The 19,865-nt window shown below is 41.4% G+C and overlaps 1 protein-coding gene across 4 annotated transcripts in view; it reads right to left on the bottom strand.

The window, feature by feature from the left end:
* GRK5 (G protein-coupled receptor kinase 5) overlaps nucleotides 1–19,865 on the bottom strand; it is a 182,925-nt gene that overhangs the window by 18,154 nt on the left and 144,906 nt on the right. For 2 of the 4 annotated variants that reach the window (XM_068951594.1, XM_068951595.1), the window contains 8 exons: nucleotides 19,661–19,761; nucleotides 16,386–16,478; nucleotides 12,430–12,493; nucleotides 11,749–11,889; nucleotides 10,420–10,610; nucleotides 5,195–5,232; nucleotides 4,304–4,393; nucleotides 2,815–3,023 (listed from right to left, as the gene is read on the bottom strand). In XM_068951594.1, the coding sequence (XP_068807695.1) occupies nucleotides 2,815–3,023; nucleotides 4,304–4,393; nucleotides 5,195–5,232; nucleotides 10,420–10,610; nucleotides 11,749–11,889; nucleotides 12,430–12,493; nucleotides 16,386–16,478; nucleotides 19,661–19,761 (927 nt within the window). Of the gene's footprint in view, nucleotides 1–2,814; nucleotides 3,024–4,303; nucleotides 4,394–5,194; nucleotides 5,233–10,419; nucleotides 10,611–11,748; nucleotides 11,890–12,429; nucleotides 12,494–16,385; nucleotides 16,483–19,660; nucleotides 19,762–19,865 lie in introns of all 4 variants that reach the window. The other 2 variants (XM_068951596.1, XM_068951597.1) reach the window with 1 other exon arrangement.

Here is a 19,865-nt window from a genome sequence, read left to right on the forward strand (position 1 = left end):
TGAACAAGTTGGTTTCCAGGGATGAAAGCAAAGAGGAATAGTAGCAGTCAGATGATGGAGTTTCTGGTGGTGAATGAAGAAGAGAAGAGATTCGTTTTAGGAAAAAAGAATCCATCATCTTTTAGCTGGTGAGGGAAGTCCTTCCGGAAGGAAATGGAGATATTTTCTGTGGAGTAAAATGGGAGTTGCAGGAATAAGAAGCAACAGAGAAGGTAATCTAAAAATGCCTGGGGGAAACAGACAAACAGGACCCTGACAGAGTGAGGAATAAAAGCCCATCCAATACCGTTGACTTGAACACACTTCAAGACACATCCTTGGATACAAGACTGCACTTGTAAGGGAAAACACGCATGTATATCAATGAAGTACAAGTCATAACAACAACAAACAGGGAGCATTTCCTAGAAAGACTGGATTTTTTCACAGAAAAATAAACATGAAGCAGTTATGTTATATGGGAACTATGGGTTGGGGAGCTTCCCAGAAAGCCAGCTGCCCCTGTTCCTAATTATTTATTATTCATCTCTTTTTCAGTCCAAAATGAGGGTTGATTTATGGGAAATGACTTAGAAAATGAAACATGGCAATACAGGATGGATGATGATTAATGGAAGCTATGATATGTGCCTGCAAACATGCAAAGGGCATAAACATCCAGGAGGAGAAGGTCGAAGTGGGGTGACGCTACTGGGTTTTCATATAAGTGAAAGCCATGTTTCCTGATGGTAAGGACATCAGAACATGGAGTAAGCTTTGAAGAGAAAGCTATCAGAAATGGTGGAAGACTTTTCCTCACTTCTGCCCTAAAGAGTTCACTACAGAAAAGCCTTTTGTTTCGGATCTTAGTGAAGGGTCAAGTTGACTTTATCTACTACAACTTTATGCTTCATTTTGCAGGTATGATGGGATCTTAATTCTCCCTTTTTTGTTGCCTTGATAAGATACTGATGCAAAGCAACAGGGTTCTGGTTTTCAGTATAAACAACCAAAAGTGTTTGAGAGAAGATATTTAAATCTTGGATTTTTAACAATATCACTTGATAATATAAATGACTTCTGGATGGAGAAGCACAAATTCCATTATGCTCAGTATCAGAAGTAAGGCTCTTCTAGTCTTAAGGCACAGTAATTTAAGCGTATTAACGCTCACAAATGACAGGACTATCTTTTGAGACATCAAGAGTTTGCACAAATCACCTAAGCAAACATGCCACATGATGGGACAGTGCAGCAGTAATGACCAAGTTGTTAGGAACGATTTACATATAGTTCATCCTTGCCTGAAGCAATGGAATGAACTAGATGACTTTCTGAGGTTCCCTGAAACCAGAGTTTCTATGGCTTGAAGATGAAAATGACCACTACGACATAATGACTTTCACTGTCTACTCTCCTGTAAGTGGTAGGTCATCTCGAGCACTGTCCCATCAATACTAAATTTAACTCTGCTCAGCTTTAACTTTGCATGGGCTTGGTTATTTTCTTGTAAATTATACTTTTCTATTGTGAGCCAAAATTATATTCTTGTTGCAGGCACAATATTTCCATTTCATGTACAAACTTAACACTATGAAGCACACAGACTCTTTGCCACACCAGCAGACTCTTCTCTTTACCTGTTCAGAGTGGAGATGCTACTAGGGAAGAGATGGCAGGCCTTTTGAGCGCATTAAATGGTCTGTAAGGGCCTGTGGCTATCCTAGATCCTCCCATGCTGACAGCACTGGGGGCTCTGACTCTCAGATTAAGGGCAGTATATGGCCTAGAGTATCTATCAAGAGTGATGTCAGTTAATTACTACCCTGGGGATTCAGCAATGAGTTGGTGCACTGTGAGTTAATGACTTCCAGGCATGATACTTGGCAATGCTACCGTTATTATTTCTGCAAAGAGACTTCAGTGTCTCTCAGTGAAGCCAACCAACCAGAACGTTGTTGATATGCTGTTTGCTTGCCTGTTGCACAAGATACTGGTGAAACTCTCACTACCTATTTGTTGACCTTTCTTTCCCTTCATTCTCTTTCTACCAGTATACATCGATATGTCATTGTCTCCAAAGGAGACTTCACTCTTTAGCAAACAACATCAAGAATAATGCCACATCCCTTTCCAAATTACAATTCAGCCTTCTAAAGATGGGTGTTGACATGACATTGGTGAATTCAGACACAGCTTTGAGATTTCTCAAAGGGTTTGAGGATTTCCATTGTCAGACGGGGCTATTGTGCTATGAAAATGACTCCCAGCTGAAAGAGTGAGAAAATATTTTAAAGGACAGCTCAACAGTATTAGAAAAAGCTGGATACCCTGGCACCCTGGAGGAAAAGCTGCTAACATAGTTAGTGAGATGGGGTGGGACAACATTTGAGTGTCACAATAATTTCATTGCATAATCTTTGTCCCGCTTACCCCCAGCTCTCACCAAAGACAATGGAAGCATGGGGTGTTCAGTTCCTTGCAGGAGACACTCAGTCTTGCATCATTAAGTCCTTTTTATTTTTTCTACAAGGTTATAAAAGACAGAAATGCATTCTTGACTGCAAACTAACACTGAAAGTCTCACGAGAATAGATACCGCTCCCTTTGCCATAAAACTTTGGAGAGGACTCAGTATGACCGTGATGAATCTCATGGAAAAGCAAGCCCAAATAAACACCACTTGAATGAATAGAAAATGCGGTCATCCCATCAACAGACGAGCTGGGTTAATCCTTGCCTCTGCAGCCCCTGCATCGTTCTGCGTTACCTTTCACACCGTGTCAGATACAGCTGGCTAACGAAGCTGCCACACTGGACCTTCAAGCTCCTTACCATTTTACAGATGGACTTGGCCTCCTCAGAAAACTTATGGGAGTACACTTCTTCCGTCTCCAGCACTCTCCTGTCCACTTCTTCCCTCTTCACTTTCTCTTTCCTTCCGCGAAATGGTGATTGCCCAGCAATCATTTCATAAATGAGACAGCCTAGCCCCCAGTAGTCAGGGCTGAGCGTGTATCTCTGGTTGTTCAACACTTCTGGGGCTGTGGAGGAGAAAGATGTGTCTTGTGAAAATGCTTGACATCTATATAGGCAAAAAATTAAAATTTCTAACAATCCCATTTTGGTAACTGAAAACGCACACACACACACAGAATGGTGGATAAAAACATAAAAACACCTCCTGATTTCTGTTGACTAAATTACAGAAAATGCAGCATGCTACATGCCATGTTCACATACGAATTCAGACCAGTTAAAAAAATAAAAACCAAAAAGAAGTTGAAACTAAGTTTTAAGGAGGGGGCCAATCTTAAAGAGTCCTTCCAGATTTCTCCATTTAGAAAAGAAATGACATACAAACATACATCCTGTAAACAACAGTGACAGTTCTCCAAAAGCAAATTCTGTCTTTTCAGTGAATTCATAACTTTTTTTCTCTTTAAAAGCAAACCCATTTGTCCTGTCTTGCAAACATCTTTATGCCTTGAGCATACAGTCACTTTCTTGCAGGCCTGCTCACCCTCCATACATGGGTGCAAACACACACATACACACACGCGCACACACAGGCACGGAGCGTGCACGTAGACTTACACTGAGATAACCAAGTTTACAAATGACAACTGATCTGCTTGCTTGCATTAAAGTCTCCACACGGCATAACAGTGGCTCCCATCAGTTAGTTTCTATTTAGTGTATTTGTATGTATGCATTAATCAAATAAGTATATTAAGTGTCTTTATTCCAAGAAAAATGTCCACACAGAGAAGGCATGGAAATAAATACACTGAGTTTAGAAAACAGATTTAGTTAAATAAGGGAATGTTTTGTTTTACCAACATACACATCTCTGCTTGTCCCTATGTCCAAACAGCAAAATATAGGTGTGGACTTACCCACTTTATGATAAACATACGAATACATAGGCATGGTATATTACCTTTTAAATAATATACAAAGTAGCAACTAGAAAGAGATCTCTTCTTTTATGCTCACAATCCTCCTAAAATAAATCCATGTTACAGTAACTAGAAAGCCAACTGTTATTTCCTCTAGTAATTTTCTTTGCTAATTTAGAATTACAGACCAGTTCCACAGAGTTTTCTGCCAGTCTCATTAAGAGCTGCTGTGGTCCATCTGTTCCCCCACTTCTGATTTCCACTCGTGTGATTACTTGGTGGGCTGCCTCAGGGAACTGAACTAGCTGAATGTAAATCTTTTTTATTCTTTTTTTTTTTTTAAAAGCCTACATGGCAGAAATATCTCTGAAGTCCAAGTAATCTCAATAAATTATCAAAAAGATGAGCTACTGAGGACTTACCCATATACCCTACTGTTCCTACCCTTCCACGGATTGATTCACCCTCAGGAATTTTAACAGCTAGACCCAAATCAGATATTCTAATATGACCTGGAAGGGAAAAAAGAAGCAAAACAACACAAAGCAGATATTATGACTCCAAAATAGCCAAAAAACATAGCTGTTATCACCATTGCTCTACTCTTGCAATTGACTGTTCTGACATTTTAAGGAACAGGTGTTCCACATCACAACAGTTTAATTGATAAGGAAAAGACAAATTATTAAGGATGTTATAATGCAGTGAAATTAATTGTAACGGTGAGGCTGAGGACTACGGTGGATTACGTTAGATATTTTAAAACAAACTGAAAAAGGCAATGAGGAGCACGCTGTAGGGAAGTATCTTGAACTGATCACAGCGGATGGATGGGCTGACCTAATTCTGTAACCCTATGATAGCTTAAGGGGCTACATCTGGTCTATAACGCAGCATGAGATTTGATTATTGCTGCCTCCAGCAACAAATGGGTACCTGGGTTTGCATAAAATGAGAGTTGGCTCAGCAAAGGCTGAAAGCACTTTTGCCAACGGAGCGGGGCGCATAGATTTAGAAATCGCCACTTCCTTTGTGTTGTGTCAGCCTTGTAACACTAAGGATGGAAAAACAATGGAGAAAAAGCAGACACTACTAGCTAAGTTGCTGTCTCAACACCCTGCAGGGCAGCACGGCTGCTTTGTTCCACCCCTGCAGCAAGTTCTAGCACTTTATCTGTCCCACAACACAAGTATTAGTGTATGCTGAGCCTCTTATTCACTTCAGAGCATTATTTGCCTTTGTGCAGTCTGTACCCTAAAACTAACTTAAGCTACTTTGCCGTGAAAGAATCTCTGTAAACCTCTCAGACTTACCATAATCATCTAGTAGGATATTTTCTGGCTTCAAATCTCTGAAAATGAAAGATAGTAGTTATTTGTATGAAGCTGGTTTTGATAATATAAGCATAGGACGGTGTGTGAGCGCATTTATTACCAGTATTAAACCAACTGGGTGTCAACTCACACAATAAGGAACTCATGAAACCAATACAACTTTCTACAACTCACTTCACAGATAGACTGAAACCACATGTCTTTTTCTAAACAGAAGTTACATTTTTTCACCAAGCCAAGCTTTTACTTCATAATCCACTCTGTAATGGACTCACCCATCTAATCAGGAAACCCTACAAATGAAGCCTTGTAATCCTGTGTGTTGTTAAAGCGCGATAACATTTCCCATTATAAAATCATTTATTAAAAGAAAAACATTAAAAATTTTAAACTTTTTTCGCATATAAAAATGGAAATAGTAATCAGTTAGGCTCAAATTTTCTACGGCTGGTATCTAACTCAGGCCAAATATGCAAAAGTGTGTGTATGCACGTATGCACATGTATAATAGTTTCAGCAAAAATGGTTCAGCTAGCTTGGAAAGTAAGACGGAGGGGCAAAGAGGGGAATGCTTTGCCCGGATTGAAATTTTTCTTACAAGCGTTTGTGAAATTCTAGTGCCTCTGTGGTTTGGAGCAACGCCATGAAAATTGGCAAGGTGGTCACTGATGTCAGAGATGTGCCTTTAACTGTGCCCATGAAAAAAAATTCCCAAATCTGGCCAAGTTATAAACTTCTGAAAAATCTCAGTTTTCATATATTTAGCAGAGCCTTGGCAGGTCATTCTTCTAAAGAATTTGTCTGCACCAAACCTGCTCCACCACCAGGTACTGCTTCTGGGATGCTGACCAGCCAGCCACGCTCCATCCCCTCGCTTGACTAAGGCCACGCTTTCCGAACCTGCAGAGCTGAGCCCAACTTCACAGCTGTGCTGCTGTTCCTGGCTGTACTGGGCTACTGGCAAACGAAGAACCAGCGCGCCTTCTTTTAACGCTCCCCTTGCAAATGTCCAGGCATAACAGAGGAGAGGCACGGCCTGACTTTAATGCAGAAGGGGAAAGAAACCAGACTGGGAGATCGGACCAGGAAGTGTGAGAGCAAAGACTGGGACTTGCTCGGTAGAGAGAGCACGAGAAAGACCGTGTGACAGGGAGCAGCAGAGAGGGAGCAGGCTGTGGCTGGCTGGCGAGCCTAAAAAAGGGACTAACTGGGCTGCGGAAGGCAGGGAAAACCATATTGCTACAACTGACAACATTCTGTCCTGACTTTTATCCGACTGACTCCTACTGAAACGCAGCGTTTAGCCTGGTGCAAATCCAAGAAGTGTTTGGCCTCATCTTTTTTAAGGCCTCCTTGCATGTGTGAACCAGCTTGATTCTGTTAGCTTCCCAGCAAAACACATTTCTTTTCAAAGAGCAACGGGGGACTGTACCAGAGAAACCCTCGCAACAGGAGAGCTGTGCGTTGCATAGAGTCTCTGCAAGACTTTGCCCTGTGTTTCAAACTGTACTACTTCAGTGCCTTAAATTTTCCTGTGAACTGAATTTCCCTGTGAATGGAGAGGGATATTTTACAGTTTTGAGAAGGCTGAGTGAAATTTCAAAACCTATCTTGTTCTTATTTATTATTTGTACCAAGAACACAGAGCACTGTGAACAATCTCCTCTTCTTACTTGCCTCAGACCTTCTTGACCTCCCAAGATAAACTTCACTGAGTGCCTGGTGGTACCAAGTCTACTTTTCAAATAAACAGTTTTGAAATATGTGAAGGGCAGCTGAATGCTGAGGAGAATCTGTGAATTAGTTTAACATACTACTGTCGGCTTTCCCTCCATATCAGCAGAAACCTTCCAACACTGGAGCAACATGGTCTAGGACACTTCCGACATATTTTTTTAAATTTGTTCTGAATCTCTTAGGAACTATTTTCCTTGAAGAAGTATCAGACTTCATTAGTTTCTTTATCTTCCACTCCAGCAGTTATTAGTCCCATTTAAAGCTGTAACTATGGCTAAATGAAAAGGGTTTTGCATGCCAGTTCAAAAATGATGTGTTCTTTGAGTAAGAAAAGAGGTTCCATGAGGACTCTGAGAACAGCAGTTTAGTCCTTACAGTCCCTTGTGATTTGGGGCAATTAAGGCAATCTTTCTGTCCCTCTTGATCTCAGCTGTCTTTTCTGTTTTCAGTTTTCCAGCTCCTCTAAATCAAGGACCACTTCTTTTTCATGGCTAAAACTTGAAAGTTTCAAGGAGGAATGTGATTTTTATACTGAAATATCTGGGAGAAGTAAAACCCCTCTGTGGATACAGTTACATATAAGGATACTTCCATATTGTATAGCTTATTCCTCTTCCCATATGTAAATTAGCCATGCCTAAACATACCAAAACATATTTATACTGCTGGTACTGCATCCATGCTAGAAGGGCTATGCTACATTTTACCAATATACATAAACAATACAATGCACCACGGCAGATAAGGCTTTACTATATACCTGTGTAATGCCTAGGACAATGTGATCCTGATGCTGACTGGATCTTCCAGGCACTCCTATATATATATATGTATGTATGTATGTATGCATTCACACACACACACATACCCATATCCATATCCACATATATATACATACACACATATATATAAATAAATAATTCAAGGAGGACCAGAACCTTTTTATGTTTGCTTTCCATGAACAATTGACCCACTGACCTTTACTAGCATGCTGCAGTTCAGAAGTGTAATGTAAGCTCCATGTTTGACAAAGGAATTCTGAATTATATATCTGACTCTGATCCTGAAAGCTGGCCTGATTGTTATCTCGGGTCATGTAAGTAGTGTTTCACTGTTCTGCGATGTATTTTGGAATGCTGTGATTTACTCACAAGCATTCTGTTTGTAGAAAATGAAATTAAGTCTGAGGAATAAGTGTTTTGCTATAAATTATTCACCTTGATAAAGCTGTAGCATTTAGTCGCTATATTTTGTTGACCTATATAGCACTTGCACAGGTCCCAAACACTTTGCAATATTACAAATTAGGGGTCTCTGCAGATGCTCCTAAAACACTACTAGAAAATGTCACCTACACAGATATAATGTCATTCTTCATCAAAATAAATGTGCCATCTGAGGGGCAAACTAGCAGCCCTTATAAGAATAGCATGAAACAACTGCTTAAGGAAGCAGGATGCCATTTCCCTCAGAGCCCCAGCCTATTTTAGGTGGCCAGATCTAATTCATTTATTAGAAAGTGGCATTAGTATGGCATTTTAACAGTCATGCTATGAATGTACCTGTCATTTTCATCAATTAAAGTATGCTTGTGTTTTACATGTTCCAACATTTTGTACTGTAGCACCTCCTAAGGCTTCTCTGAACGTGGCAGGATGATTTTGAAGGATAGGGGAAGTCAGACACCTAACTCACTCAATATCTGATTTTACAATTGACTAATTAAACATCTAATTCTATATCATTCCTTGGAAAAATCTTTTGAGCCTGTGCTGACTAAACCAACATATTATCTATTTAGGCCCTCCTTATGACAACTAGCACCAGTTTGTTATAGGATTATAGGACTGCTCCAAGGAACAACAGTATGATCATTTCTACATATACAAGCATATACATAACGTTTATTGCAGGCATGTGAATGATTTAATGTGTGATTTAATTTTTTAAGAAAGCGTATTATCATCTATTAATCATTGTTCTTGGATTTTCCTCCATCAATTTACAGGACCTCTTCTGCTGTGAAAGCCAGCAATAATGATTTCACAAGACAGGATTGTAAAGTAAAAAATTAAATGCTGTTTGCAACTACAGTAGAGTTTAATTAAAAAATAGAATAAAAATTCACATGGAGCCACAAGAACTCTCTCCGGAATCAGCCTGCTTATCCCGCAAATAAACCCTCAGGTGCCCTGCAAAGGTGCTTGCCTATAGCTGTAAGCCAGCCTGGAAGTCAAGAACTTGAAACCTGTGTTTCTCAGCCTGGATGCCTTTTATAGCGATGGGCTGTGCTCTGCCTGCTCGCTGCACACGTGGCCACAGCTATGAAGCAGCCAGCAGAACATTTCAGTTGTATGGCTATAAATGTGCCTCCATCCCTGTCTGCTATGTTATGGCCACCACTGCGATCCAATCTAGCTAATTAGACTAGAGTTTGCATGTCCTGGAACATAAATGCATGTCCTTTGTTTCAAATACCCTCTTGTTTTAATCTTTCTGCTGGAAGAAAGAGGAACAGATCCCTCACTGTCTGCAGGACACTGCTGTCCAGTTTCATTGCTCTGCTGCAAGTAAAGGGGAAAGACCCCGAGATCGTCTCATTTTGCAGAGGCTGAAAAAGGAAAGTCGGAGGCACTGAGGAGGGAAGCAGATTTGTTCCAGGTCCTGAAGCACCAGCTGTGCTCAGGCAGAGAGCATATTGCGCCAAAGAGGAAGGGCAGACTACAGTCTGGTTCCCACTCAGATGGAGCAAGGCTTGGCTGTCCTCTTGCCAAACCTATTTGGCTCTCGGCCTGAAGAGAAGATGGACCGTTTGTCCAGAGCTCTCTGGGCTTCAGACGTTACACCTGCTCTACCACAGGGCATGTGAGGGGCCAACTGAACCAATCAGACCAAAATTGCCATGGTTAACGGGCTGTGACCGCGCTGCCTGTGGATGTGGGTGGGAGGGAGCTCCTTTGGTGTCACACCGTGAAGAGCAGGCACACAGCACAGGGGCAAGGAGGTGCTCTGCCACTCGGCAAACCCACGCCCAGCTAACGTCTGTATTCTGCTCTCTCTGGGGTAGATGTTTTTTTCTATATCTGACCCGCTACAGCCCCTAATGCAATACACCGCTACTACTAATCTAACTACTTAAAATAGAGACTTGACTAGAATGAGCTCTGTTCTGTACCTACTAGGAACTAGGTTCCGTAATAAAACCCCTTTAAAGGAACTTTCATCATTTTCTTTTGTCATCCAGTACATGCTGGGATAGGATTTGTCTCTATATGATAGAGACAGGAGGTACTTAGCAAAGGAACTGCTTCCTTCCATCGTTACTGAATCATATACAGGCTCTGAGAAATCCCAGTGAAAGCACTAAGGCATCTAAACTGCCTTGCACTAAAATGAACACGCAGGAGAGATGCAGAAAATTCTTTTCCACCTGAAAAAGATGTCCTAAGAGTCTAGAAAACGCTTACCTGTATACAGTATTTTCTCTGTGTAGGTCTTCTAAGCCACAAAGAATCTCTGCCGCATAAAACAAAGCTCGTTCTTCCTCAAAGCCTGGGTTTCCCATATTGTAGATATGAAACTTCAAGTCACCCCCATTCATTATGGTCAGAACTAAACACAGTGCATCCTTTGTTTCGTAGGCATAGGCTAAATTGACCTAGAAAAACATTGGTGGCATAATTGTGACAGTTCAGTTATCTGCTAAGAGGAAATTGCTGACTTTTTCATTAAAAATTTTGACTTGCAAAGGAAGAATACATTGATAGGACAGTAGCCAAAGATAACTGCATTTGATGTGGGCCTTTTTACAATAGCAAACATACAATTAAAAATACAGCAAAATCAGATATTAGAATCTTATAGATTAATTTGTTGAATACAGCCTATTCATTATCAGAAAGCATCAAGTTTAGTGCTCAGATAGCTCCACAGCAAACATACTAATTTTAGGCATACTTTTCCAGGGAAGAGAAATCTTAACAGCCAAGGGCATCACACCTCCAGCTGCACTATCCAGCTGTCAACAAGATTTCATTCAGTAGGTTCCCAGGAAGGCCCAGATAGATAGCCCAGTCCTGCACTGGTCAAACTGACCACTGCAGAGCATGAAGGTCTGTATCAGCCCTACAAGGCTGTGGTGGGTACTCCAGGAACGACCGGACAAAAGCCTTTTATATAGGTGCCATTGTCTTTGCTTCTCCCAAAGGTAAGTAAACATGGTTAACTTTGTATGTGTTGTAGTCACAGTGTTTCCTAAAGTAAGTATAAAAAACACAACAGATGCAGAGATAACTACATTTTTTAATCTAAGGCAAGTTTTTAGAGACACTAGAATGAGCTGGCAGAACTCACAATAGCTAGAAAAACCCTAAGTCAAGCAGACCAGCTCCGTATCACTGGCTAGGTGCTTGTACCAGCCAGCGTCTTCTGATTTATTCCATCTGAATTTCCTTCAATCTCAACCTCCTTCTTTCTCACAGACATTGGGAGTTCAGGTAATCACTCTGGATAAATATAGCTCAGCCTGATGCAACCCTGATGCAAGTCAAGGTTGTAAAGAGCATTATGTTCCCGTGGTAAAAACAGGCGCCGTGTTTGGTGCATTTCTCTCAGACCACAGGCTAAAAGCGAGACTCAGCAAATGTGCGTGGGGAAGGGCTAAGGTGAAATGAGCAGGGAGTCAGCTTCTGGTGCCTTTTATGTAACAGGAAGTTGGAAGAGGCATCAGACTCAACAACAGACATTGTGCTCAGCAGGTGACCACAGCACTGATCTCTAGAGAATTCAATACTCACTACAAACTGACTATTGACTTTTTCTAAAATCTGCTTTTCATTTAGTGCCATGGATTCGCCTTTCCTCTTTTTTATTCTCTTCTTCTCTAATCTTTTGCAGGCATACATCTTCCCTGTTGCTCGGACTTGGCAAGCGCAGACCTGAGAATTAAAGAGAACAATTGCTTGGGTAAGTTAAAAGAAAACACTTTGTTGGGGTAGCACTTTTTACTGCTCACAATCTGATCTGATTTAGTCCTTTTAAGGTTAGGGGCAGTAGCGTAGTGACTATGGCAGGGGCATCTGGGGAACTGACTGCTGTTTCCAAACCTGCTGCGTAACACTGGGTTAATTATTTCACTTTCCTCCGCCTGCTTCCTATCCCACCTCCTTTTGTCTCTTTAGATTGTAATCTGCTCAGCAGAGCCCCCTCTGTGCCTCCTCTGCCTCGCTGCCTCGGCAGTGACCTCAAGCCATTAGTAAAGTACAAATAAGGGTGTGACCCTAATCCTGCAGCGACTGTAACAGTCAAATACAAAATAATTTTTGAAAGTGTCTTTTTGAGGTTACAGTGTCATAAGAGGTTAAGTGAAACTGTCGGCAATTAAGTGAAAAAGCAGCATCTGCCTCATCAGGCTACTGCAACCTGCAGAGCCTGGGAAGTAAGAAACATTCTTAACAGAAGCTTTCAAAATTACTCACCTCCCCAAAGCCACCTTTCCCCAGTACCCTGTACTGCCTAAATGTGTTTTTCGTTACTGGTTGCCTGGAAGAAAAAGAAATAAAAAAGACACACTACGTTTACTGCGCTCGCTGTGATTTATTTATTTCAGAGCATACTTTTGAAAAGCAAAATAGATAAATATTATATAATCACATTATTTCAAGGTAATCACATTATATAATATAATATATAATTCTGTAATTACATTACTTCAATACTATGTATGGCTTGAACTTTTCAATTCCAACATATTAAGCTGTAATAAAATACAACACATTAGTGAGTCATCAGTATAATTTCTGATAGAATCTTAGGACTAAAGAAGGTTCTGACTCTCCATTATATAGCTTTGGCCTTTGTTAAGCAAAGAGGAGGCCCAAGAACTTGCAACCACGTATTCATTCCGCAGATCATTTCATGATACACAGAAATCCTTTCAAGGGTGGTGCTGGGCAAATAAATACTTTATTATTTTGCTTGGTCCTCAAGCTGAGAAAAAGAGATCTAAGATTCAATCCACCGCACAAGTACTTCTGTTTTCTCGACCTTAAACAAAACAGGAAATTGATAGGAAACAAGCAAAAAACAATCCCTGGAACTGAAGGGGTGGATTTAGATTCCATTCACAGAACTGGTAAGAGCAGGAAGCAGGGCTCAAAGCTCTTCCGGCCCAACCTGAATTACCTGCCTCTGGGGAGACTACCATTGGGCAAAAGAAGAGGAAAAGCATCTCCTTCCTTTGGGCATGTGAAACAAATTCACTGGAACCATTTACCTGACAACGAAGCTTTTTCATTTGGTTTCATTAGTGAATTAACCACTGAGTCATTTTTTTTTCTTCTGGTGAGTTAACCACTGGCTATATTCTGTGCATCACATTCTAATTAAGGGCCAAATCACAGGCCAAATTAAGGGCTAAACAAGTCCCTCTCTCTTTATGAGAGTGGAGTGCCCTTCCTCATGGACTTTGTTTGGTCTCACTGTCCTAGAAGAGTATCTACAAACGAGAACCTGTCTCTCCTTGTGCAGCAGACAGCAACTTGGCTGGCAGCTCCTCGTGCAATGGAGCACGGGGCAGGCAGGGCTAACCTAGGGATGATAGAGACATTTAGGCATCTGCTCACTGCCTCGCTGACCCAGCACAGACATCTTCATGCGCCAGGTTTGGAGGATGCTATATGCCAGGTCTCAGAAAGATATGTGCTCCTGGCCTGTGTCAGGTGCCTGTGGACATCCTGGAGCAGGTAATGATGGAGGTGCCCATCAGGTGCAATGAGGATGTAGCCCTTCTGGCACAGGGCACACTCACCCGGCCTGCAGCCTCTTCTGCTCCAGGACCTTGGTGTGTAGGGCCGTTGACTGGCACAACAAATACCCAAGAAACGGCCTGGAGCAGGAGAGAGGCTGCAGCACTGACCTGCACGCACAAGAGATTCGGGCACTGGGCCAGGGGAGCAGGAGGCAGGAGCTAAATGAGTGAGCTTCATGCATAAAGCATGGCATCTCAGGGCCCTGCCATCTCCCCAGCTCTACCAGGAAGGCCAGCAAATTGACTTTTTGTTGGCTTCTAAAGTCATCTTGGAAAAGTTTCTGCATAACCATATGGGCTCAATCACTGTAACATCTTACAGGATTTCCACAAAATTCAGGTCTACCAAAAGTGCTCCAGCCCTAAATCTAACTTTTACAACATTTGTTATCATTAAAGTTTTATAATATGACAGAGAAAGGACTCTAGATTCTGAGATATCTCATTTTATATCCCCTGCTCTATCACCGAGGAATTCAAATTATATTAGCAGTCACTAATGAATATTCATAAGAACCTTATAATAGCTTTGTTTTACTTTTGGCAGGCAGCCAGCCAGCAGAGGGAGCACAATAACGTGGCTGTGCTAACAACATTGATGATGAGGTTGATGGCAATAAGGAATAAAGGATAAAGTGAATTGTTTCATTTATGTTCTTTTTAAAAAAAGAAAAGCAGGGGAAGAAAAATATGTAAAAGGTGAAAACTAAGAGAGGAAAAGATGCTATTTTCAGACTTCTAAAAAGACATTGCAAATACTATTAGGGTTAAAAGCAACAATTAGCAGTATTAACACATGCTCAGCAATGTCCCTGGAATTAATGAACTGTTTGAATCTTCTCTTGGAGCCAGCAAGCTGTCAGAAGGAGCTGTTGATCACTCCATGCTACTAACATCTCTTACTAATCCTAAAAACAGCTCTCTTAGCTTCTTAAGCTGTATGGGCACATCTGATAGCTTGTCGTGTTTGTTGGGGAACGGAAAAAAAAAATCCTCAAAGCATTTGAGAAAACTCCCTATCCTACATGTGAAAACAGATAGGAAATAGCCTGGCTAGAGATAAATCATCTGATGTTTTTTAATTGAAATGGAAGAGTAAATGCTGGATTCAGTAAAGATGGCATGTGGAGCATGTCTTGGCACGAAATGGCTGCTCCCCTCTCCCCACTGCTTCCCTTCCCTCTCATGCACCAGCTTTGTAGCTTTCCAGGGAGTTTAACTGGCACAGCTCCCTTGATCTCCGAGGCATTATGCTGATATACACCACTAAAGAATCTGGTCATAACTCATCTCCCATAATTAATTCCATTTGTGGAAACTGGGGCTTCTCTCAGCTCAAGGTCACTGTTACCCAGCAGTGCAAGGCTGCTGCAGCATTCACCACCAACAAAAAAAAAAGCAAAGGCCCCCTTCCTTGCAAATTAAGACCCCTAAGGATACCTTGTTATTAAGTGTGCTCATAAATGTCTAGTCAATAATATGGTGCGAAAACCTATATGCTGTGTTTTGGTCTGTTTACAGTGATGCTGATAATGGTGATAACTGGTCCAGATAAAAAGCCACCATATTCAGAGATTAGCTAAGCAGGAAGACTGAAATTGTTGAATGTATTTTAATCATATCTAATGTGCTGGTCATTAAGCGGCAGAACACTTGAGCTTTAGAAGCCAAAACAAGCTCCCTGGTGCTTTGGGATGGATTCCTGCTTTATTATTTACTTCCCTAGCAAGCAGCATCTGGTTCAGGCTGGCTTGGGCACACTGTTTGCAAATGCAAAAGCCAGAGACTGGACGGGTATCTTATATTTAGCATTATGGTTGCACAAGGGTATGTTATAAACAAGGGCAATGTGTTCGTCAAGCTGCTCCATGAACAGCTTGTTGTGACAGGGCCTACATTGAAATTGGCTGCAGAGGTTTGTCAAATCACAGAGGAGATTTGGATTCCCAATTTTTATCAACCGTCATGTCCTATTCACCTGTTGTGCTCAAGCACACTGTGCAAAGAAGGTGCCCAAGCTGCTTGCTGGAGCGTGTCACCTTCAGGAGAGAAGGGTCCTTCAGAGAGAAAGGAAAGGCTGGACAGCATTTGTGGGTGCAAGCACACACACAAGGGTGAAATGAATGTATCCTAGACACCAATCACAGCTGGAGACTTAGTTTATGGTTAAAGTGAGTCGAATGACAACCTAACCTTGACCTTTCTATATGGCATCTTTCTAAGGCTAAAGCTGTCACCCCTTCTTGAACCTTCTAACAGTGGGCATTTATAATCAAACGCTAAAATTAGAAAAGCTGTCCTGGAGCTTTCTGGGAGAGCTTGCGCCCAGTACAGCTCAGAGAAACCAAGAATGAGTCTTGATGGGCCTTTCTGAAGGGAGAACAGGGAAAAGATTGAGAGGACTGCTGCACAGAAAGGGCTGTAAATGGGCAGACATTAGGATGAGACACCAGTAATGCTGAGAAAAGGCCAAACTCTGTCTTTGATTTAAAGGCAAAGGGAGCAAACCTACACTATCATCTCAGCTGTCAGATTGCAACTGTATTCTAGAAGCTTTGCATGGAAAGTGAAAATAAACCTTTTATTTTCGTTTTTAATTAAAAAAAAAAAGATAGCAGCACTTACCTTTCCAACCACTTCCACTGCAGAAACCTGTCGAAGTACATGCTGTTTAGGTATTCTTGGAATGGTTCCCCGCTGAGGTGGTCAAGGACAGATCTATCTCAGATGAAAAGGATATATAAGCATTTTATAGTCCTGAATTTGGAGCAAAAGACAAATGAAACAAGTGGAAAAAATCCAGACTGCTTGTAAAACAGAGTCATTTTACTTCTACTTTATTTTCTGCTTTATTTTCCTCGTGGTTTCAATCATTAAACATTATCTGGGAACAAAGCAATGTGCTTAGTTTATTTCATAACAGGAGACCTTATACAAGTGGCGTACTGGTCATGCTTGCTGAAAATTAATGAGGAGTCTCCCACTGGCCTCCATGGACTTTCACAGATGTCGTTAGCCACTAGAGAACTAATATCTTAGTGTCTTTTAGTAAATTAAGACTGGCTCAACCCAGCTCTCTCAGGAACTGAGCTCCTCAACTTTGGAGAATGTTTACATCTGGATCCAAAATTTCTGTCTGGAGCCCATTTCCATCAAAAAGGGACCATCAGAGGTGTTGTTTTGAGAAGGAAAAAAAAACCCCTCAGTTCCTGCTTTACAGGAGAAATAATAACTGTGATTAATGTCAAAGAGCTTTTCCTGACAGCTGTGTGCCTTGTAGAATAAAACAAAGGAAAGAAAGTCAGAGCAGGGCTGTTGATTTGTGTCTGCACCAAGAAGAGAATTTGGGGCATCACACAGTGGATGCAAATTCTTAGTGGAAAGGCCCATCTGCAAATGTGAAAAATAAAATATGTTGCCTGTGACAGGCCACAAGCAGCCAGAGACAGCGGGAACTCTTGTAAGGAAGGCTGAGGGCTCAGAGCTGAGAAAAGGGAGGTTGAGCTGGGAGAGCTGCTGGCCAGTGCTGCCTGAGACGAAGGTGGGCACGTCGCTTACCAGTGGGTGGCTGACCTGCTCATTCTGGTTCTTGCCTGGCTTAGTGGGACGACTGCCTCTGCTGGCAGCACGGCCGGGGGCAAAGCTTGGTTTCAGATGAAAAATGCCCACAGCGAGCAATGAGTATTTCTCTCTCAGCTTCAAGGGTCAGGCAGAACTGGATCAAAGTGACTTAACGGAGGTGGTGCACAGCCTCGATCTGCCACCTACAGCCTCTCTGGCAGCTCGCTGGTTCCTGACTGACTGGTTTACTGGGGCTACCATTTTTTACAGCTAGCCATTAAAGCAAAATCTATTAGATGCTTTGCATCCAAACGCAAGATCACACATCAGAGACAGAAAATTATATTTAGAAAAATTCGGCTATATATAGACATCTTTCCAGATTTTTCTGGAGGAGAAAATTCTCTGCAGAACTATTCTGGTTTGGGAAAGGACAAACTATGTCTCATCCTGGTACGGTTCTAGAACTGAGCAAACAATTCACAACGGATAATGTGTCTCCTCAGTTTAGTTGTGCTCCATCCTTGAACTACAGTTCCTAAGTTTCTGGAAACTCTCAGCTGTTTTAATTAATTTGTTAATAATTCTTGATCCACAGATTTGGAACAAGCAGGTAACTGCAAGAAGTCAGTATTTGGAAGTCAAACTGCTGTTGTCTTCATTAGGTTTGACTGGACACAGATCACCCAGTGTAAATCTTACGGAGAAGAAATATTTTCCCTAAGTGGATTCAAGTTTACAAAAGAAAAAAATTAACGTTGATGAGCTTTAAAAAAATGTCCAAATGCAGCCCCAAAACTATAGGGAAAATTAGTGTGTGTCAGGGGGAGATAGGGGAAGACAGTTTAAATTTTGAAGGTCAAAGCAGAAGCACACGTACATTTACACATACATTTATCCTGCAGATTGATCTTATTTATGAGGACTTGTCTGAAACTCATCCCTGTTCCTGCTCCTACAGGATGGCAAGTTTCATATTTGCATGTATGCTTCCCGTTTTTGGTTTGACTGTGAACACTTCCAAAATTAACATTATCCAATACATTTAGTAAACAGCAACAGCAAAGTCTTTAAAACTTCCTTTTGACCCCGCTTCAGTCCATGTGAAATGATCAGCATATTTATTAGCAAGGTCTCATAACTGGCTAATTTATCTGTTTCAGCTCAGAAGAAGGAATGGCTGTCTGTGAATAAGAGCCTGAATTAAGCGGTGTCCAAAGCTAACCTATTTCATTCAGTTAATTAAAAGCTTCACGTACTTTAAAGAACAATAGCCGCCTTTCACCAGTTGTTTGCTTTTTAGTTCCTCTCTTTGGCATCAGCAAAATGCATTTCACAGTAAACTGTCAGCTTTCAAATCGATCTCAGAAATGGAAAGAGACATCGGGGCTTTTATGTCAAGCACAGCTCTGCCTTTCTCATCGTGACTGGCACACACAACTGGTGCAAGTTACACTAGCATCTCAACATGACACGAGGCCAACGCAAGTAAACTAGTTATGTTATAAGAGAAGGCCAGAAATAACCCACATCTCCTACCAACGCAAAGAATAACTGAAAACAGAAAAGGTCAATGAAATGAGTCAAAACAATGAATGACAGCGGAGCGAATTTTACAAATCCCCATTACATCATCCAGGGAAAACAAACTGCGCTCAGCCAGAAACCACATGGGCCAGCTTGCGATGATCCCTCCTTTTCATATTTTTATTGGTTTATGATCTACTGGCGTGAACATACTAGGGTCGGTATTTGCAAATGCAAATTGCATACCTGGAGCTTTAGAAAATAATAGCACAAATTGCCTCGCCACTGCAGAAACTTCTGATAAGCCTTTTCCCAGACAAAGGATGAAATAATGCACGTACATTTGAACTCCACAGACAGACAGAAAGCATTAAAAAAGCCTCATTCTCCCGTTGAAGATTTTCTGGAAAAGCCATGCGGAGCAAGTTTGCACATTCCTCTGTCTAAATGGACTGTATAGCCACTTAATTTTTATTCACTTTGAAACAGAGATGTTTTCTTTGGATACATTATCATTGTAGCTCTTTTCACACAGCACGAAATCTATGGCTGGTTTACTTGGCTAGAACACTCTGTCAAATACCTGAAACACTAAGTGCCTGTGTGCAGTGTATATAATGGCATGGAAATATTTATTATATTTTGTTCAGATGAAATGACTTCACCACGTGTCATTTCTGTCTCTAGGACGCTGAACATAAGCCGGAGATACATGCTTCAGATGCAGATTTAAATTTCTCTCCGTACCTGGCACATTCTTTACAAGCTGCTGACTGCAGCTGTGTGATCTCCGGACAACAAGTTATACTTACTTTGTACAGTGAGCGAATAGCTCTTTGCAGGGGCTGATTTCGAGTTTTTCCTCTGTCTGTTGGATAAGATCTGGACTGACATCTGGAACGTAAGCTGGAGACTAGGGAAAGAACAGAAGGGCACATTATCTCTGTGATGAGGTGCAGATTCTCCTCTGTTAACATGTAAAAGACACATTCATTATTTAGGCCCTGAGTTGCTTCA

Source organism: Struthio camelus, chromosome 7, assembly GCF_040807025.1.
Source record: "Struthio camelus isolate bStrCam1 chromosome 7, bStrCam1.hap1, whole genome shotgun sequence".
NCBI classification, from domain to species: Eukaryota; Metazoa; Chordata; class Aves; order Struthioniformes; family Struthionidae; genus Struthio; species Struthio camelus.